General features: G+C 49.4%; 1 protein-coding gene across 4 annotated transcripts in view; it reads right to left on the minus strand.

Moving 5' to 3' along the window:
- The window catches only part of CACNA2D2 (calcium voltage-gated channel auxiliary subunit alpha2delta 2), a 231,492-nt gene that overhangs the window by 111,577 nt on the left and 97,588 nt on the right, over positions 1-22,327 (minus strand). For all 4 annotated transcript variants that reach the window (XM_027886436.1, XM_027886437.1, XM_027886433.1 and 1 more), the window contains one exon: positions 11,681-11,797. In XM_027886436.1, the coding sequence (XP_027742237.1) occupies positions 11,681-11,797 (117 nt within the window). The remainder of the gene's footprint in view (positions 1-11,680; positions 11,798-22,327) is intronic.

Consider the following 22,327-nt stretch of genomic DNA (forward strand, 5'->3'; position numbering starts at 1 on the left):
TCTGGCGTGCTGCCCCAGGAGAACAAGACCCTGTTAACTCTGTCACTGGTACATATAAAAATAGACAAATACCATTAGGAACAACGAGGAGGAAAAGAGAGAAGAGGCTGGGTTAGAGAAAGGCTGCTACTGGTATCTGCAAGGAATAGCTAAGAAAAGAATTGGCACCTACCCAGTGTTTTCTGTTACTTGCAGATGTAGCACCAGAAGCAAGAGAAGAGACAAAGGAAATAACAAGAGCAAAATGTTTTAGAAGCAACGGTCATGGAGGAGAGGAAGGGAAAGAAGAAAGTCAACATATGCCAGGACTGATCTTCAGTTTTGACACAGAATTCTTAGGGCAGTTGTTTTAGAGCCACGTTCAGGGAACTGAGGGAGGCCTGGGAAGGGTTTCTGCTCCGTATGCAGGACACAGACTGGTGAGCTGGAGCTCCTGTGCCAATGGCTGCATGGTACATCATTTCTTGATTATAAAAGGTGACATGCTAGGGCACAGTTCGCATCAGAATCAGGAGATCTTCCTTTAAATGTGCTGGGCTGGAGATGCCCTGCAGGAAAACCCTGAAGCAGACAGTCTGCCCTCAGCTGAGGTTCAAAAACTCTTCATAAGTTTTAAGTGTATTTCCAAATCTGCAGTCAAATCCTACACCTTCCCTCTTTTTTGCTACAATAAACTTTATCTCAGAATGTAATCTAGTAATAAAAATGGTTTTAAAATGATCTGACAAGCACTAGAAACCCCATTTCTTTTAGAGTGACAACTCTATTTACAGCTGCACATACATATACTCTGGTTTATATTCTACATGCACTCCAGGCCCTCAAGATCTGGGATATATCCTTTCCATCCACTCGCAAGAATCAATTTCAGTCATGAAAAGAACTTCTTAAGCAGGCAGAAGGTAGGAAGAAAGATTTGCCTCTAATGCTGGGGTCTCTGCACGTGTCCCAGGACAGGGGAGCAGAGGGATGGGCAGCCTCCCTCTCTATTTCAGGGCTGTCTTGCTGCATTTGAGCGAGCTTCAAAACTCCAGTGGATGCCTCTCCAAAATCCACATGCCTATCCTGAGTGGGCCAGAGGGCTATTTTGCTTGAGGGGAGGTACAAAACAGCTGGGCAACATCCTGCAGGCAGAAGACTTACGATGCATTCGACTCTTATTCTTTCAGAAGGGTGCAAAAAATTGCCAACTGCTAAAAAAATTCACATTCAAAGCCTGAAGTGGCCAGGGAACAATAGCACCAAACCCAGGCAGAGAGGAGAGAAGGAGCTTTGAGCTCCAGGGAGATGTTATTGTCCTAATCATGCATGAAGGACACCTTGTAGCTAAAAGTTCCAGAACTTAATTAGGAAACACAGCTCTTATTCCCAGGTGTACCAAAGACAAAGAATGATCTGCCCAGGCCTCAGTTTCCCTATGCATAATGCTGAAGTGGTCAAATACATCTATCCTAATGGAATAAATCACTTGCTGGAATGCACTTGGGAAGCCCAAACTGCCATCACCTTGAAGTTTGCTTCTCAGTTCCCACACTCACCCAAGCACACCGGTGCTTATCTTCTCTTCCCCACCATGGTTTCCCACTGCCCCCCAATATTGCAAAGCTCAACATCTGCCACATCTTATCTCCCAGTTCCTCAGTTGCTGGCACACCAGCAGACACGTCTTCATCTGTGAGAGTGGAGAGCGAGGCACGGCTAAGATTAGCAATAGGAACAGCACGGACCAGCGTCTGCTCCCTATATAATGAGCTGATATAAAAGCTGTGCCATCTACTGGCATCCCGCTGAAACACTGCTTCCAGCACTACTCCCAACAAGTTGTTGCTCCAGCAGCTCTTTGTGTAGAGCCAACGTGGGATTGCAACTCAGACCTCGTACAAGCAGTGGCACACAAACGGCACACGTGGGACAGCCAAAGATGATGGTTCATTTTGATTTTCAGTACCAAAACCAGGCAAGCACTGGAGCCCTGCCTTCTCATCCCTATCTAGATGGGTTGTTCACTCCCAGCCTTTATAACCCCCTTTTGCTATGGAATTACCGGCTTCACTTAAAGGATTTTTTTTTTTTTTTAACATTTTCATGCCTGCAGAACCCCCCTTTCCCTCATTTGAAATTAACTTTAGCACCCATTAATATGCTTAAAATTTTGGGAAGACATTTTGGCAGGCACAAACACTGACCTACAGCCAGCAGCCCTGCACAGAAAACTGGAGTTACCACCTCCAGCAAACCTGTCAAGGTACTTCCAACAGCCTTCACTGCCACGTCACCCAGCCACCTTCAGGGATGTAACACACCCAAAACAGCAGAGGAGGGACAGAAACCAAGGACGTAAAGGAGAAACACCAGCCAGAAAAGAGGTGACTGGCAGGCACAGGCAAGCAGAGACACAAAGGGTTAAGGATGAGCTCTCCCATGCACTGATCCAGCCCAGCTCTGTGCCTGTGGAGCTGCTTCAGCTCCCCCAGTTAACCCAATTCCAGCCCCCCCTGCCACATCCCCGTTCATCCAGGGGCTCCACAAGCCCCAGCAGGCAGGCAGGTACATGGTTAAATATTTTTGCTCACAACCTTTTCATCTTGCTTTCACTTCAGATGGTGCCTCTGAACGCTGACAGATTTCTCATTGCCAGGCTGTATTAAGCTGCTTTTTAATTGCGTTTTGAGGGACCCAAAGGCCAGCAGGCAGAAGGGCACTTTATTTTTTCCGAGGAACACTATTTTTATTGTAGAGGCAGGGAAGGTTTCCATTAATCCCCAGCGAGCAGACAGCTTCCACGCAGCACGCCGGCTGCAGGGACGGCCGCTCCAGAGCACTGGGATGATTTGAGCACTGTCTGCTGGAATACCACAGCTCCCAGCAACTCCTCTTCAAAGAGCAGATGACAGGCTTTGGCACGAAACTTGCATTAAATTGATACAATCTCTTTAATGTTATCTCTGGCTCTTTATCACAATTGTATGTGCAATTTACATTCTTGTCGCCTTTTTTTATATATTTTTTTTTATTAAGATTTGCTAGATCCTTATCAATGATATTTTACACGTTGTAGTGTCACTCAAACGTTTAACGGACATCAGCTGCTCTAGGAATATATAACAGCTCCTTGCTCTGGGGTGGGGCGGGATGCTGACGGATTTCAGACTCGCTCCACGAAAGCTTCAGCGGATGCAAAGCCTGTCTCTGTGGGGCAGAAAGCACAGTCCTGCTAGGCCCCATCCTACGGGGCAGGGAGCACGCTGGTGTGGAGCAGCACAGCACCCCTAGCCCGGAGCCAAGCTGAATCCTCATCACTGAAGGCCTCCTCAAGGCTGCCTCCTGTCCCTCACCCACAGCCGGCCCCACTACTCCAGTCACAGGACTCTGGTGCAGAGACCTGCCCAGATAAACGGTGCCAAAGCTGATCCGGCTTTCGTGGGCTGCAGAAATGAGACCTGCTCAATCCACCTTCCTTAGGAAAAGAAGGCGGGATTTGAAGAGAGCTTTTGAGACAAAAGCGCTTCGTGCGAGTCCATTAACCTCCAGGACCAAGCCTCCACCCCCTCAATCATTGAGAGGCTTTAACTTCACTACCTGTCTGTAAACAGAGCTATACAAATAACTGAGTTTTAGTTCAGCCTGAGGATGAAACCCTTAAAAAAAAAAAATCCTCATTCCACCTGAAGTGAATTCCAAATGATTCAGCGTTTCTTCCCAGGTCCATTACTCCCATTCAATATAAGAGCCTTCCACCCCAGATGATGCATTTGAGACATTCAGGGGGAAAAACATGAAACAAGAATAAATTGGTTGGAGTTTTTTCTGCCCAAGATCTTGGGCTTCAGAGAGCTCCTTGAGGATGTACAGTGGCATGGAGGGCAGGGGCTGAAGTCCCAGGCACGGAGAGCAGATCTGTAAGTGCAGAAGCACACACTCTCTGCAAACCTACAGGCAACCCTGGAAAAATAAACATCTTTCTCTCACCCTCTCCCACGATGCACAGATTACAAAGTCACAGGACAGGGTGCGGAACCAACTCCAGCTACTGAACTGCCATGGAAATGCATTTTCTCATGCCAAAATTAACCAAGAAAATTCAAATAAATCCCTTTTTCAGTGACATGGTTTCTTTTATTTTGCTATCATTGCAAGCATATCTTCCCAATCATGTTTAAAGGTTACTCTGTGAAGAATTAAATGGTAATTCCCTTCCCTGGTGCTAATTCCTTTGGAGACCCCCTCCTCTAAGGCATGACTGACCACTTTATACCTGATCATATATACAGATAGACCAGTAAGTCACACCCATCTGCTTTTACCCTTTCAACCATCCCCAAACACCTCCCCTTAGTGCACAGAACGAGCCCCGCCAGGCCTTGGGAGCTCATGGGGGTAAAGACCAAGCTGAGGGATCTGAGCTTTGACACAACTGCTGCAAATCTCCTGCCCACACTGATAGCTTCAGTTACCTCCCCCTCTGCTTAGAGCGCTGCTCCCGTGCTGGAAAAACCAGGAAAAACCGAAAAACAACATGCAAACTGCTGTCAAATACACTACACAGTCTGAGGAAGGGCAGTAAACCCCCTTTAAGGACCATTTCATCCTTCCCTTCACTCGGTCTCAGGGGTGTCTGGGTTCCTCACAGCGCAGGAAGACAAGGCACGCACAGCAATTAAACCCTCAAATAAAAGGTTAACCCCCCCTTCCAGGGAGCTCCCAGTCCTCCTCCCTGTGCGTGCAAACCAGCCTGGCAGCGCTCGGAGAGGGGGCAGGAGGGCAGGCTTTGCTCGGGCTAAAAGCCCAGCTAAAACTCCCAGCACAGCTGCGTGACCCGAGACCGGGAACCTCCACCTCGGATGCTCCACAGGCACGGGCAGGGAGGAGCAGTTCCCCCCGCAGCATTCCTGCCTCAGGGAGCAGTGCAGCACACAGTGCCCTCCAAGGGAAGGGGCTCTGGGGCAGGGGGGGAATCCACAAGCCTAAAATAAATCCCTGGGCAAAGGCATCAAGCGCAGAGCTAAGTGGTACAGCCCTGGAGTGTGAGAACCAGTTCACCCTCTGGTTGACAGGGTAAGGGACTAGATGGATATTTCAGTCTTTGGGAAGGGGAAAGTCAGGCAACTATTTATTTGCACAGTAAAAGTAACTCCACTCTGGGTTGGAAAGCTATACTAAGAGATATCAGCTTGTTTACAGAGCTGGCTTTGCCTCCTTTTTTGCTCCAGGGCCTGAAGAGGGCATCCCACAAAAACCACAGAGAGGAGTTTTCTTTAAACAGCAACTGTCCAGACTTCTTACAGCGAGAAACAACAGCCTCAGTCTGCCAAGGACAAGCGAGGATACAGGTTTCTTCATCTGTTCTTAACCAACAGCAAGGCAAGGGGCTTGGGATCTGCTGTGGAGACTGAGTATTTCATCAGATCAGGACCACTGCTTTTCACTCCCCCATCCGTGACTCCAGAGGCACTGCTGGTACTGAGTCTGTACCTTGCATGTGTGTCCCAAAACAGGATCATGCCAGGACCCCTCAACCTCCAGCGCATGGCAGTGCCAGGGGAGGCAGCAGCAGGAGCCCATAAACCTCCCCTGCTGCAAAGGGCACCGAGCAGCTTAGGAAGTTGTAAAGCCCATCGGGCTGGGCTGCTGCCAAGTGCTCATGGGAGAAGAAAGGGAAACGTTCAACATAATCTGCATGAAAGTGCAGGAAGCCCTAAATCGTGTTAGTGCTATTAAGAAAGCTGGTTACACTGCTCGGCAAACTGGCCCAATACAGGTTTGATAGACTTGTTACAAACATCTGATTGTCCTTGATTAGATTAGACAATCAACCCCCATCCTGGTGTGTGGGCATTGTTCGACTCCCCTCTGCAATCTGTAAATTAGAATTCCAGACCTGGGAGATTGGATTCAAATTGGATTACTGGAGCAGGTCCAGCGCAAGAACAATCGTGAGGCAGGAGAAGACACACACATGCACGAATGAATAAATAAATAAATAAACAAACAAATGCACGGGGACTGTCAGCCAGGATTTGATTAGGAGCGAATTAAAAATAGAATTAGAAACAAAAGCCACCAACCAGCAATTAGCAAAGAAGCGGGAAGAGGGACAGATTTGTCGCTGTGAAACAGGAAAGCACAGAGACCATGCCTTTAAATGGTTTGTACTTCAGCATGCACAAGGTTGCTGTGGGTTGTGGTCCTTCCTCCACCAGCTCCAGAGCTCTGGCATGCCCAGAAGGCCCCACACAGGTAAAACCTGTGTGCTGTACCACACTGGAGCAGGAAAACCCCCCAGGGTTTCCATGCAGCATCACATACTGCCACCCAACCTGGACCCCTCATGTACTGCAGCTCAAGAGGGTCCCCCTCTCCTGTCCAGGTAAACACTCCAATTACTTGGCCAACAAGCACCTGGAAGAACATCCTTCACACAGCTCAGCAGGGCAGGGGAATGGCAGTGGGACCTTGCACTGCCAGCAGTGGAGGAGAGAAATCCAGTACAGCCTCAGGGCTGCTCCTGCTGAATGCTGGTCTCCTTCACTGTCTGCTACCACGACCAGAGGACAGCAACAACCCCAGCAGCAAAGGAGGGAAGATTTCCTGGTGATTTCCTACCAGCCTGTGCCATGACCGAGGTCAGTGACTCTGCTGCTGAGAGAGGAGGGAGCGGGGAGATGCTCTGAACTGGGCTGAGAGATGCTTTGCTGCGTGCCAATTTTTTGCAGCTCCTCAGACAAGTGACACCTTTTATTGTCCCTATCAGGGAGCAGAAGAGCTGATAAAGACTCCCTTCACCACATACCTGCAAGGGAAATCTCAGGCCTATCAGAATCGTTAAAGGGATAAACCTGTCCAATTAAATCCCCTCTGCACTGTTGATTTATGCTCGTGCCAGACGCAAATGGAGCTTGGAACTAGTCCCAGCTGAACGGCAATGCACCGAGCGTTCAACCAGGACTGAAAGCACAACCAGCCTCAGCTCCTCCCTCCCATGATGCCCCTGCTGACCAGTTTCATCCCAAGAAGCCGGTTTGGTTAAGTATTTTGTGGTAGGACACCAAAATCCCACTTTGCCCTCCATCAGAGGGTCCTAAAGCATGGTCAGGTACTAACTGCACCATCCCATCAGAAGGAATACGCAAGAAAAGGTGCCAGTAAGTGGGAAAGCTCAAGCCTGAAGGTGAGGGGAGGAAATCAGAGACAAAACAGCAAAATACAGCAGTAAAAAGCCCCAAGCCTTACTCATCTTGAGATCAACCATCTTCACTGTGCACCAAATTCCAGCTTTTCCAGCCACCTTCTCCAAGGTAAAGGAGGATGGGAACACCACAAACTTCTAGAGCTGTATTCACCCAGGCTTTGTAGCCACAGGAAACCCAACCAGACCTCCCTGCAGGATGCCTTCACAACACAGAAAATCCCCAGGCCTGTCCTTTGTATTCCCTTTTCTGCCAAAAGAAAATGTCCAGTGTCAAGTAGGTTCTCCTGTTCTTTTTACAGGAAAATCTGAGTATCTTCAGTGAAAGACACTGTGACCTTCTACACCTTAGCTGAAGGAACAGCACCTCTGAGCACTGCTAGCAAGCACCTCCTTGCCCCCAGATGCTCGTTACACAGCAACAAAAATACGCTGTTAAATTTCACAACAACAGAATAAATAAAAAACCCCAAACTTTTCTCCTACTGCTGTAAGTGCTGTTAGTGCTCTCATCAGCTGAGCCACACAAGGTGCACTGAACCTGCTGCAAGTACATAGACCTGAAAGTACTTATACATACATATGTAAGATACAGACAGACATACAAAATGCACACTGTAAATTCTCTGATGTGCAAAATGCCACTTTGCTGCCCTTCTGCTCCACAGGTTGTATTTGACACTGCCCACACTTGAGGTTCATGGGAAATAAAACAGACTTCACCTTATCCCAAAAGATTTTGCCAGTGATGTACAACACCCAAACCTGAACCAGCTCTTTGGGAAAAATACCAGCCCAACCGTGTCACCAGCACCCCAGTGGGGCAGCACCACAGCCCATGGGCATTCACACTGTGCTTTATGGATCGATCTGGAGGCCTCTTTTTGGAGAGGGGGGAAGAACACCAGCACAGACAATAATCTTTAGGCAGGTCATGGTGTGTGAATAGCTCACTTCAGGGCATAACCCACTCAGTAAGCTGTGGGATGTGCTGCTCTCAGGAGGCAAAGCAAATTGTCTGTGGTTAAATATGTGAAGGATGAAGCTGTCAGCATCCAAAAGCAGCCTTCGCAAGAACTGTATAAAAAGTAGAAACAAGTTTAAAACATAGCCTAAGATCTAAAATTTCCATCTCTCAGCCTCCTCCCCCCAAAAAATCACAACTTCCTTCTCCCCCAGTCTGCTGGGCTTCGGGAAGAGATAGACCTGGAGGCATCACTTGTGCCTTTCACACAGTGTTGCAAAAGAATCAGATCTGGGGTGTCCACAGGGGCTGCCAAGGTCTCCTCAGCCACCACGAGCAGCAGACAGAGCTGGAGTATCCAGGGATGTGGCAGGGCAGGGAAGAGCAGCTGGCAGAGCATGAAGCAGGAACAGCAAACAGTACAGGGAAGGGAAGAGGAGATGCCACTGTGGGCACATGGAGAAGGCAAGGGCCGTGTTTGATGGCAAGGGAGGTTCCTTCCAGCACTGTTTGACACTTCTTTCCCTCTCTGTGGAGAAATGGCTTATCTTCACCAGCCTCACCAAACACAGCCACTGAGGCTTTGGAGGAAGACAACTTACTGTAGGTGAATTGGGGAATCCTTGGAAGACCTCACAGAGAAAAGAAAGGGGAAGAGAGAAAAATACTCCTTGGGTTTGGGAACCTGAAACTGGCAGCCACCCCCTGCACACCTTTGGGTGATGGCTTTGCCCTGGCTCACTCAGTGAGGAAACCAGCTGCACTTTCAGTATTGAAGACCATCTCTTTTACCTCCCCTCCTGATAAAGCTTGGGAATAAAAAGCAGCTGGAACTACAGAGCCCAAAGGAGACTGAGGCCAGGCTCGAAGCAGTGAAATCATCGTGGAGAAAGGACACTGGATGATGCGGAGGAAAAGGGCAGTTAGTGCTGATGCAAATCCATGTCAAACAGAAGCTGTTGTGTAGGACACAGGGTAGAAGTCCCCCAGGACCCAGCTGTAGATAATGACCTCTAGTGCCAGGTGGAACAGGTGGGGATTGCAAAAAGAACTTCCTAGGAATTTTTTTGTCCTGTGATGAGACTGTCATCAGGTATGATGCTCTGGAACAAAAAGGGAGAGACAGCATCCAAACAACCAGTCACTTGTAGATGCTTTATTTTAGGAAGCAATTACCCTCTCTGCCACACACCCCTCTGTCTGGCACTCCTCCAAAATGTATGTGGGAAATCAGAATGTCCTGCTAGTGCCAGACCTGTGCCACAGCGCTGCCCCATGGCTGCCAGGGCCAGACAGACAGCTTTGGTTTCCTTGTGCTTGATTTCTGCTCTTTAGAAATGCACCACACAAGGTAAGAAACTATGTATTATTAACAAATGCTCTGCACATAGTCTGACTTTAATAAAGACACATTAATATTTTCACTTAGAGGAAAACAGGTTCTTTGATGACGGGACTGAATCACCACCTAATCAGAGCAGTGCTCTGAGCTGTGCACCCATGGTGTGTGCCCAAAGGCTTGCTGGCACCTTCCCACAAAGCACCACCGAGGCCCAGGCAATACCCCTTCCCTCTCAGGCATCAAAGGAGACAGGGATGCATCTTTTCAGTGGAATGAGCACCTGAGTGACATGGCAATTCCTACATCAAGGAGAGGCTCCATTTCTCCCTCCTCACCTGCCCTCGCTGATACATGGAGTCCCACCTGACTCAGACGATGGAAAACGTGTTTCAAGAAGTCATCATCACTCTCGTGAGTCATGGGAGAAGGGGAGGAAATAACTCCAGGAGAGATGATTCAACTAAGGGGAGAGCTGAGACAGGAGAAAACACAGGCTGGAGAGTAGAAGGAGCTGTGTGAGCCCCACTGTTTCAAGGCAGCTTAGCTCATGGTAGAAATTCAGAAGATTCAATTTCTCCTCCTCCATCAACTTCCCTATTTGCAGATTTTGTTGTCAGTGCCACCAAGCCAAGATGTCAAGAACTGGCACGCAAGCTGGATGTAAAAGACTGCTCCATCCAGGAGTGTTCTCTGAAGGAGTCCTCTTGAAGGGACTAATTCAGGTCAGCAGATCATTGTTCCCACTGTAAGACAGCACCAAGTGCTGTTATCTAACCAGCACTGCCAGAATCACTCCTGTGTCAGGTCCAGCATCAGGCAAGCCCTTCACAGCACACCAGCCTCTCCTGCCCAGAATCCCAAAACAAAGCAAAGCAAACTGGAAGATAAACAAGGTCATTTCTACCAAGGACACAGTTCAACCCCTGATCCAGCACCAGAAGATGCACAAACTCTCTGTAAGGCTGTGTGACTCAGAGCAAAGGGCAAGGAAAAACACAGTGACTGATGAGCTTGAATTCAAATGTCACAGTGGAACCACCCAGCAGACTTGATGTGTAACTCAGGGTTATTACCCTGCTCATCCCACAGGAGCCACGTGTGGTTCGGGTGTGTATCAAGTTGGCAACTGACTTCTGCCCCCCATGTCTTCCTCCAGCATCTATAGGTGCTGCACATCTCTGGATTGTTTAATATGATAAATACTCAAGCATGCACACAAACTATATGAACAGGAGAATGTAAGCTCACATCAAGAAAAAAAAGTCATCTCCCTGGTTTTCACTTCCACAATCCCCAATACAGTGCTGGCAGTGTCCACCTATTTATCCCCACTTCAGCTTTTTCCACTGAAGTTAAAACACTTAGTGTGAATCCCAAGCAGGATTATTCTTTACTTTTCAAAGTCAGGAATTGAGCAAACAACAGTCTTCTTTCACCCAAATCCCTTCTCTGAGCTACTTCTTACCCAGCCTTTGAGACAGGTCACTTCCAAACTCTGACAGCCTTAGTTACACCTCAGTTACTTCAACACCCCTTCCCTCACCACAGCACTTTTTCCTGTGCTCCCATTCCTGCCTGTCAGGTTGAAGGATGGCCAAGTCTTTTTTGGCTACAGTCCCTATATGGACACAACAGCTACACTACCTGCTCCAAGCCTTCCCCTTTCCCCGCAGACGCCCTTTCAGTGAATCAACCTACAACCTGTATCCAGTTGGCCACAGTGCCAGGTACCCATGGCACAATTTCATGCCACTCGTGTTTTTGAGAGGACACCTCAGCTCCTGGAGGTGAAGTACCCACACCCCTCTGCAGAGGAGAGGGTTCTCTTGTCTCTTCCCCAGTAGCAGAGAGTGCAGTACCAGAGCACGGCAGCCACTGCCAGGTTTTACTGACCAGCACCACAATCAGGTCACCTTGCTCCACTACAGATAAAATGAGCTCATTTTAAAAGGAGTGTTACAAAATAGGACAGTAGGCCAGTACTGTATGCAGACACCCATGGGGACAACGTCCTTGCCTCACGTACTCCATATGAACCTGCCCAACTGCAGGATGCAGTTCCCAGAAAAGGCCACACAACCACAGAAATCACCTTGAAGCTGAGATCACAATGCTGCACCAGTACCAACCCTCTTCTTTAAACCAAGCATCTCCATCAAAGGATTGGCACACAGGCCCATCTCCTTACCTTCAAAGCACGGACTTTCTTGGCCAAGAGACTCTCAATGTCCCCTGCAACCTTCTCCACCAATTTCCTGGGCACGTTCTCCTTGACTTCAAACAGGTTTCTATTTTCATTGTAGATCTAAGAAGGGAAGCAAGAGAAAGAAAGATGGTCAATATTAGAGAGAAATACAGCAGTCTGCCCACAGAAAAGCCGATCCTCTGAAAAAGAATTCTCGCAATGTGGATTAAGTAACAATATAAACTTTGGAAATGAGGGAGTAAGGGGAGAAAAGCTCTGCCACCAGAAAAAAGAAATCCATTTGACCTGCTGCCCACACCACTGGCTTTAGAGCTGCCTGCCTTCATGCTTGAAGCCATGAGCAGCCCATCCTATCGCTCAAAAGCTGAGCTGCCCACAGCACTGCCCACTCCCTGCCTCTGCTGAGCCGGCCCTGCAGCACCAGCAGAGCCCCTGCACTTCCTGCTGTGCTCTCCCTCACCCAGGCACATCCCTAAATCCCACTGACCAGCTCCCCAAAGCCACCTGCTGAAATTGGCAAGTGCAAGCCACACTTTCCACCTGCCCCCAGCCCCCTGTGCACCACCCCCAGGGCTTGCTCCGTGCAGACCTGGCAGCACCTGCTGCAGGCAGGGCAGCCCCAGCACCAGCAATGGGAACAACGGGATCACATGAAGTAGGATAAAAACTGTGTCTTTAAGCAAGCCACAGTAATTTGGCACCCTCAGGAAACGAGGATTTCTACAACCAGTCCAGCACTTGGCCAGGCTGTGGCAGGGAGAGGCACAAATCTATATCAGGATTATCCTGAAGGGCAGATGCAATTACCTGGATTTGAATGTTTGCACCCAAAGCAGCGCCAGTGACCCACAGGCTTGTCTTTCCAAGCCACATCACACAAGGAGACAATGCCCAAGGGAAGTGCTGTTGGCATCAGCACCAGCTCAACAGGAAGGGATCAGTCCCACCATACAACTTCACAACCACCAACCCCTCAGTCACCACCTCCTGAGATCATTTTGTGACTTGTTAACTCCATCTGTCTGCAAACCCAGGTCCATCCAACACAGGGTCAAAGGGGAGAGCTTATTGCAATCATCTGAGATTAGGGGAAAAAAACAACCTTCATGCCTTAGCTTTTTTTAAGTAAGGTACATGAAGAAAACCAAAAAGCAAGTAGGATTCTGATTCTCTCTGTATCCTCGAGCTACATGCAAATACCTTCAACTCCAGGCATGAAGACATAAGGGAGCAAAAAACCCTCCAAGGAGAGCTGAACCTCCCCAAGGAGTTAGCTGACTCCACGTTTAACTGCAAATTCCATGCTAAGCATGTCTGGCACCTACCCAAGCTTGCATGATCCGTGGAAGCTGAATCATGCTTTCCCACGGGACAAAACCCCCTCTTTGCTGGAGCTTCATTACAGACTCTGCCTGTAACTGCTGCTTTGTTGCAGACCTGGCCACGTCGACCAAGGAAGAGACGACCAGGGGCTGCAGAAACCATTTCTCAGGGTACATTTTCCTGTCCCTGCCCAGATCTGCCCTGGGACTCAGAGGAGCACGCAGACACACACAGTGAACAACCAGCTTCCACATGACAAGCATGTGCCTCAGAACCCACACCATTTCACCACGGGCTAGGGAGAGGCTTGGCCAGGGACACCCACCAGGCTGATACCACAACTATTTCACTTGGAGGAGCCAGCAAAAACAAAGGTACGGGCAGCCAGGTGCCCAGGATCCACACAGCACCACATCACACAGCTCAAGGACACAATGAGACCCTCTAATATGTTGGGAAACTACTTACTCCCCACCCTTTTCCTTCTCCAGACCTTATACTAAGCTGGAGCAGGCAGTGACTCCGTTTGCTGAAAGCAGCTGGTGATGAATTCGAGAGCTGGAGCAGACACAGACAGACACACACAGAGCCTTTTTTGGTTAAACAGAGCGGTTTCTGAGGCTGAAGCCACAGGAGTACGCTCAGAGACTAAGGAAAGGGCTGCTCTTTTGGCTGTGCACAGCCCTTCCAGACCTACTGGGGTAATCTTCAGGCTTCAACTTTGCTTCCTGAAGCTCTCACTGCAGTCCCTGCTTTGCCCAAGCTCCTCCTTTCTTCCGTGCCACTAGAAAATTCCTGACAGCAGCCTCTCCTGGCAGCCCTGTGCCCACATACACCGTTGCTTCATCCTAGCTCCACTCCAGGCAACTGGGTTTTTCCCCAGAGGGATTCAGGCCACCCGCCGACTCCTCAGCCCCTAAGAGACGTGTGGAGCAAGGCTCCAGTGCCCTCCCCAAGGCTCTGCTCTCACAGGTCCCACACCTGCCAGTCTTCAAGGAAAGACAACTCCAACCATTAAATTTCCAGTCAACCTGACTCCAAGGGCTTCACCCAAATAATTTTGGTCCCCAAACCAAATAACTGACATCAGTTTGGCAACTCCTATCTTAGTGTAGGGGTTTGCTACGTGAGCACAGTGCCTCTAAAAAAGATGCTTTATTAAGCAAGGATATTCAAAAGGTACCCCAAGACTCCAGCAGAAATGATTTCATAGAATCATAAAATAGTTTGGGTTGCAAGGGACCTTAAAAACCATCTTGCTCCAATCACCCTGTCATGGGAAGTGACACCTGTCACTAGACCAGGGTGCTCCAAGGCCCATCCCAGCCTGGCCTTGGACACTTGCAGGGATGGGGCAGCCACAGCTTCTCTGGGCAGTCTGTGCCAGGGCCTCCCCACCCTCATAGCCATTCATTTCTTCCTAATATGCAATCTAAACCTCCCCTCTTTCGGTTCAAAGCCCATTCCCCCTTGTCTTCCAGGTCCTTGCCCAAAGTCCCTCTCCAGCTCTCTTGGAGCCCCTTTAGGCATGGATGGGCTCTAAGGTCTCCCTGGAGTCTTCTCCAGGCTGAACAACCCTAACTCTGAGCCTGTCTCCACAGGAGAGGTGCTCCAGCCCTCAGAGCATCTTTGTTGTCCTCCTCTGGACCTGCTCCAACAGGTCCACATCCTTCTTATGTTCAGGGCCCCAGAGCTGGACACAGCACTGCAGGTGGGGTCTCAGCAGAGGTGAGGGGAACTATTTCTAGATGTTCTTCACTTCAGAGCTCCATCGTACTCTGAGCTTCAGATCAAAAAGCTTGTATTGCAAACAGAAAAACATCTTCTAGATAAAAACACCCCATGTCAGCACAGAAGGGGTTAAGGAGAGGCACACTTGACACAAAACAATATTCTCTCATATTCTTTTTCCCCTCTTCGGTTGGTAACAGCATAACAAAGTCATGTGCTTGGAAGACGCGATACCTCCAGCTGAGCAGCAGCAATCAGGAAAGCAAAGAGGAGCAATCTTCAAGGAGAAAGCTTTGGGTACAGAGGGAGTCCTGACATTAGTATTTTCCTATTATGAAACAGAAAATGGGCTCCTATTGGTCATGGACAGAAACAGTGCCTGTCCACAAGGGAGGACAGAACAGAAAAAGAAACCAGGAGCTGTTCCTCCAGCCCCTCTGCAGCCGCAGAGCTCTGCAGTGTTCTTGGCTGAACAGTTCATCGGCGTTAATTAGAACAATCCAAGACAAATTAACAGTGACCATACGTGCATAAGAACGTCCCAGACGGGCAGGGGAATAAACTGTAGGGCTGTAGGGCTCCAGGCAATTCAGAGAACTTCATGCTCTCCACTGCAGAATTTTGCTTTGGGTTGTTCAGAACATGGCCAGGTTTCATCTAAGGTGACACTTCCCATATTGAGTTTTTCCTTGAGCTGAATCAAACAGTATTTTCTGGCCCAAGGCATCCAGAACATTCCTTAGTGATGGCAAAAGGTCCAGATTAGAAAGCCATTCTCATCAAAATTCTCCTGTGATCCAGTGCTCTGGGACTTGGGCTTGAAACGTGTCACAGCGGTGACCTCGGAGTCAAGGAACCGCTGCTTCTGATTCCACGTAGGTGCCCTCACACCCAGCCCTGCCAGCACCCTGGGGGAGAAGGGGGTGCAGGTTGGGTGTTCGTGGTAGATAGGGTTTTACTTTGTAATCCTTTGAGGAACACACCCCTAACCCTCCCAGCCTCCTCCCCAGCATGCAGGTGGGTGGCAATGCCGGGACACAGAGCAAAGCCAAATCCTGCACTGCTCCAGCCACGCTGAAACAAGAAGCAGCACCCTTGTGTTAGCCCTGCTCTACATGGATGGCAAACCTGAAGTTACTGGACAGGAGAAAGGCTGCCCAGAGCCTCTGAATTACCTACAGAGAGATGAGCCCTCAGGCAGCACAGAGGAAGCTGCTGTGCTCAGGGGATGGGGACTGAGACCAAATGATATACTGCAAGTCCCAATAAAAAGTCTGGGAAGGGCTGAAACTGGATGCAGCAGCAGAAGGTCCATGCTGAAAGTGAACTAATATATGGCAAGTGTGTGTGTGTGTCTGTGTGAATATTAACACTGGCAAAACAACAGAAAATACTGAGTTGCAACAGAACAACAAAAACAAAGGAAAAAACCCAAAACAAACAGTGGCAGGTGGGGGGAGAAAAATCAAACAGCTCAAGCCAACCTGCAACACGAAAAATTTAATCCCAAATAGTCCTAAACATAGTGCAATTACAAACAGCCGCAAGCATGGTCTAAACCAGCCCAGAAGTGCTAAGTGGCCTCACTAAAAAGCAGAGCAGGTAACACAAGCAATTGCCAGCACATGTTCCTAGCACCTGCACAGCCAAGGAGGCAGATCTGATACTGCCTTAGCACATCCATTCTCTAAATTCAGTTGTTTGCCTTGCTCCTAATGCACAACAAATGATGCTCATCTCTGCCATTAATTCCCTCTGTGCCTGTATTTCCAGGGAGCTGTCAGGGTTCAGAGAAAGCATTTGCCTCTTCCCAGTTCCCTACGAGCACACCCAGCACCGTGAAACTTGGCAGCCTGAGAAGGAAACGGGTGAAAGAAATACTCCCCCCTCCCCAAGTGCAGAAATCACCACTTGTTCAGCTGCCACAAGAGGAGCCAACACCTCCCATGGGCCAAGGTATCTGATGACAAAACATGAAGGAAAATAACAACGTAGAGCACATTAGCACCTGTGCCTCTGGGCACCACTAGAAAGTAAAAACTGTCTCCCCAACCTCAGCCTTGCTGTCTTCTACAGGCATTGGCCTCCCCTGCCAACACTCTCCAGCCCCCTTACCCAGGACATGAGGACACTGATGAGAGGGCTGGGATAGTGGGGTGCACCTGCAACTCAAAACAGACTCCCCTATTCCCTCTCCCTCCAGCTCCACATCCCCCAGGAAGCAGCACCACTCTGCTGTGCTTACACAGCACCACCTCCCTGCCAAGATTCCCCCTTTGCCCCACTCAAGAACAACAGCAACCAAAAATCTGAACCCTAACACGGCAGCTGGGTAAGCCCAGCAGCTCTCAGCCCCCCTGGGCCAGGATACAGCTGTACCCACAGCTCAAACCCCAGCTGGGATGTGCTCAGGGCCAAGGAGGGAGAAGCTGTGGAGCTCTGGCTCCTGCTGGAAAGGCGCCTGATCTGGGTAATAGTCATCTTCCAGAAATTAATTTTTTTCCCCACCCCTATATGAATCCAATACACCAGGTTTGGACAGCTGCAGTCCAAACAGCAGCATTTAATCACAGTGCAAACCTGGCATGTTTGCAAAAGAGCAAAGTACTACGTGCAGCAAAGGAGCGTCTGCCTTCCTGCTCCCAGAGCATCCCACCTCAAAGCCAGGGTGCTCCCAGTGAGGGAGGCCAAAGACCAAACCCCATCGCTGCAGGCACGACAGCTGTGCACACCTGAGACAACCCCTCATGCCCCACAAATGGGACTGTGCCATGTCATGCCCCACAAAGGCCAGCAAGCAGGAGAACAAAAGGTTTTTCCCACCTGGCACTGTTATGGGGCAGGGAAGGTCTCTGTTCAGGGGTATCCTTCAAGCTCCTGCAGCCAGGCCCATGCCTGGGATCAGCTTTGTACAGTGATCCACTACGGCCTCTGCAAAGGGAATCAGTCGGTACAAGAAATGCTGCAGGAGGATACCTGCAGTTAGAGGTATCAGATGCTCATCTAGTGCTTCTCCTGGAGCTTCAGGATCTGTTGGTCTCCCCCAGAAAAGCATCAGCCTGGCCCCATTTGAGTGTCATCTCACCTACAACAAGGTCCTGCCCTTTCCCCACTGCTCAGAGTATGAGTGAAGAGGAATGGGGAGAACCCTTGAGCAGATTTGCTCCTGCCTTGTGTACACAGAGCAGACCCATCTGGTGTGGTGGGAGCCTAGAGGAGAATTGCACACTAATATAAGTGACCAGCAAGACCACAGTGAGGTGGTCCAGGCTGAGCAAAAAGCACTGTGGCTGGGTAAAAGAGAGGAGAAGGAGTGCCAAACCCCAGAGATCCTGCTGGAAGATGGAGACTGCTCGGGGCCACAGGCAGAGAGCAGAGACAGCACGATTCCCATCTCTCCCCTCATCCCTGCTGCACCTACTGTTGTTAAATTTCATCGTCTGGTGCTTATAGTTCTTGCAATGATGGTAATCACGGCGGTGTCTGTATTCCATTAGGAGGATGCCAGCCCCGGCGCAGCGTCAGGGATAATGAAGCAGGCAGCGATAAGGGCGATAGCGGCCTCGCTGCCAGCGCCAGGGACCGGCACTGCTGCCTGCCCTCCTGGGGCAGAGCACAGCACACACTGTGCCCGGGCTGGGCACAGGGCACGGGCATGGCCTGCTGGGGAAATGCTCGGGAAGGTGCTAGATCCTGGTCCTCCCTGCCCAGGAGTCGGGAGGGGGGAAGGCAAAGGGAAGGAGCTGCTTCCTGCAAAGGTGAGCACTGGTGCCATCATCCAGAGAGGGCTTTGCAAATCTACCCCCCACCAGCTCCCAGAGCCGGTACCACAGATGCCACCAGCCCTAGGGACACAGCTGTGAGCACAGCCCTGAGCCAAGGCACCCCATGTGCTGTCCCTGCTGGGAGCAGTGTGGGCAGTGCCTCCCACAGAGCCCAACCTGCCTTTTGCCACCACCTCTGCCTTGTCCCCAGCACGAGCTGCTGCTCCAGCGGTCTGAGGACGTGCTCCAGCACACAGCAGGCAAACAGCTTGACATTTCCTAACCCCATCTCCCTCTCCCCTCGCTCAGTGCCATCTCCCTGCTGTGCTCCATCCTTCCACCTACCTAATAAAAAGCAAGCACCCTCTGAGCAGCTTTTCACCGCTCTCCCACAGAAGAGGGACAGGGAAATGTGCAGTTTAGTTGCTCCTCAGGGATGGTCAGCTATAATTGAAGCAAACAAACCATAGAACTAAGGCCTCTCCAGTTCACTAAAGCACCTGCTAAAAGGCAGCAGCACCACAGAGGATGTGGGGGAATAGAGAAAGGCAGCCCACACCACTGGGGATGGAGAGGTGGAGCTGCTCCAGTGCCCCCTATCCTGCCCTGGCACTCTCATCTCCCATCCTCTGTGGCATCAGCTGGACTTCTGCTCTCAGGCCAGGATCACCAGCCTCCACAGCTGAGACTTCAGCCCTGCCAGCCCAGAAGCAGACATGAGACTGCTATACATAATTTAGCAACTAGACAGGGATAAAGGGCTATACACGGTTAGCCTGGATTATAGAAAACCTCTCCCGGCCTGGAAAGCTGCTTTGAGTCTTCAGCAGCCCAAACCCTTGTATGAGGAGCTCTCAGAGCAACAGACCTGCCTGAGTGTTTGCAGAGAGTGAATCTTCTGCAAGGAAATTCAGTACCACACAACTTGAAACTCTGTCTTCTCCTTTCAGATAAAGTGCTGTAAAAATAAGTCGCTGCACAGTTGAAAACAGGAGGCCTCAACCAGGCTGGGAGCTCTGCCCAGGCAGTCCTCTGCACACTCACACAGCCACTTGGATGGCATGGGTCTTGCTGCCAGGTCAGGGCACAAGCCCACCAGAGCATGCTCTGCTAACATATGAGAGGAAAAGAACAGCTAAGGCTTCTCAGACAAATGCCCAAATGCGTTCAGAGATTACACGATCTCTAAAAATACCAGCTTGTACAGTAAAACAGAAACAAAACAAATACACCAAGCTGATCCTTGACTCTGGCTGATCTCTTGGTTGTATTGGGCATTAGAAAAGCTCTAGTAAGGAAAGCAATATTTTTTAAAAGGTGCCTCAACTACCACCCTTCAGTATACATTCCCAAGAGTTAACCAGTTTGATTAAGTTATGTCTACACAGAACACACTTACCTCAGATCAACAACTATCAAATTGCACCTAGAAAACCCTGGCTGCATCCTAGGAGGGATGCTGCCACAGATAAAGATGTGCTATTTTTCTAGATTTCAGGCTGGATATTATGAAGAAACTCTTTGCTCAGAGGGTGGTGATGCCCTGGCACAGGTTGCCCAGAGAAGCTGTGGCTGCCCCATCCCTGCAAGTGTCCAAAGCCAGGCTGGATGGAGCCCTGAGCAACCTGGGCTAGTGGAAAATGTCCCTGCCCATGGCAGGGGGCTGGAAAAAGATGGTCTTTAAGGTCCCCACATGCTTGATTTATATTGGTTGAAAAGAACTCAATTTCTCTCTGATTTACCTATAAGTAAGTATTTTAATCAATTATGGGATGGATCCTCGGCTTAACCAGAAGCAGTTAAAGTGCTCTCTTGGGCAGACAGGCACATGCTCTGCTGAAGCACCACCCCAGATCCACCAGGACAAGTGCAGGGCTTGGGAGGAAGGGGACATGGAAGGAGGGTTCAGAGGAGAGGGAGTTTGGAGCAGGAAGCCCAGGGAGGGAGGCACTGTGTTGTGACTGATGGCTTCAGAGAACCATCTGAATGAAATGAACGGGAGAAGATGATGGAAATCGTTAGGGAAAGATAAAAGCAAGAAACACCTCTGCTTCTCAGATCTCAGACTCTGTGTGGCTGCTGTTCTGCCTCTTGCACAGCTGCTGGACAGTTTAAAACTCCATTTTCTTTTATTGTGCTGCTTTTTTTTTCCCCCAAGGCTAAACATTTAGGACACTGCAATCACAAAAGCTCCTACAGACTCAAAGTAGGATCTCACCGCACTCCGTTTCCTGGCAGTGAGGAGGATGAGGAAAGACTATCACTGCTCTGAGAGAACTGGAAAGAATTTCACCAGGCTCTCTTGCACCCTGGCAATGTCCATGGCAGGCCTGCTCCTGGTGGGCAAAGGCTGCTGCCCATTCCCTGTGAGTGCACTCCAAGCACACGCAGCTCCCTCCCTCGCTCTGCACTGAGTGAGGAAAGACTCAGATCCTCAAAGACTTGACTTTAAATAAATAACCAGACCTCTTTCCCGAAACAGCTTTATCTTCTGCGCCAGAAAAGCTGCAGCTCCTTGTAGGAAGGGCTGTGGAAAAAGGCTGTGCCGTGCACACTAAAGCTCCCAGACATATTTCGCAGATTTCCTTTTAACTACAAAAGAAAAAGAGTAACAATTACCTCACGCTGCCTTTTATTTTCACTGATGGTTACCACTGGCCAAATTCAGCTCTCAGCTGCAGTGATGCAAATTTGGGATAACTTCACTGACATGGATTTAAACTAAATCTCTTATTAGAGCTAAAGCAATTGAAATCTAGGCCAGCATAAGTCAGCACTGTCAACATTTACCCCCACAGTTTTCTGCAGAGTAATGATCTATTTTAAAGAAATTGAACTTTTAGAAACAGCAACTTTGCATTTCTCTTGATTTACCTTCTGAGGTAGGTGGTGGGGCTTTCTCTGCACTTCAGGGATTGACGTTTACAAGCTTTTCTCCCTAATCTCAAGCACTGGAAGCATTTCTGTAAAGGCACGGGCCTGTACAAAGCAAGGCTGGAAGAGACGCACTTGCTCATCCCATCCCCTCTGGCTCATTCAGGACCCACCTAACCTGGGCTGTTCACAAGCCCTGCTCTAATCCCCTGGTGGTGGAGACCCCAGGCCTCCCTGGCTGATGGTCTTCACTGTTTTCATACAATCACAGTGTGGTTTGTGTTGGAAAGGACCTAAAGATTTGTTCTAGTTTAGTTTTTAACCTTGTAGGCCAAAAAAACCCTCATGTTCTTTTGTTCTTTTCATGCAAGTTAATGCTTTTCATATCCAAGTGTCTTGGGTTCAAACTACAATTAAGGTGATAATTAGGCAATGCCACTAGTAGAGCATTCACCAGGGTGATATTCCAAACAGCCCCCAAAATATCTAGGCATCTATCAAAGCTGGGGACTTTTGATCTGATGTCTAAACCCAAAACTTTGGGGGGATCAAAAGTACAGACAAGGAGTGAGATAGAGGGAAAAAACAGGGCAAAAATGGAGGCCGAGTCTTGAGCATAAAAAGGCACACATTTTTTGTTGGAAGGACAGAGAGACAGTACAAGAGTACTCAGACAGGAATTGTAAGAACAGATTTGAGGAATTCTGAAATCCTTAGCCCTGATGTGGTTACTGATGAGGGCAGGACAGTGAGTGGCTACAGCCTAACATGAAACAGAGCAATTTTGGGAGTTAATGATAGTAAATTCTCCTCCCTGAGTGGTACAACAGTGACTCACAGGCTCTCCTGTCCTTGCCCTGGTCAGAGGAAGCCAGAGCAAGTCAGCTTTGGCCCTTGGAAGGGTGATCCTCAACATGAGAGGCAAAGGCAGGCAGAT

The sequence above is a fragment of the Empidonax traillii genome, unplaced genomic scaffold, assembly GCF_003031625.1.
Source record: "Empidonax traillii isolate 1590-97213 ecotype Southwest subspecies unplaced genomic scaffold, ASM303162v1 scaffold187:size1931383, whole genome shotgun sequence".
NCBI lineage: Eukaryota > Metazoa > Chordata > Aves > Passeriformes > Tyrannidae > Empidonax > Empidonax traillii.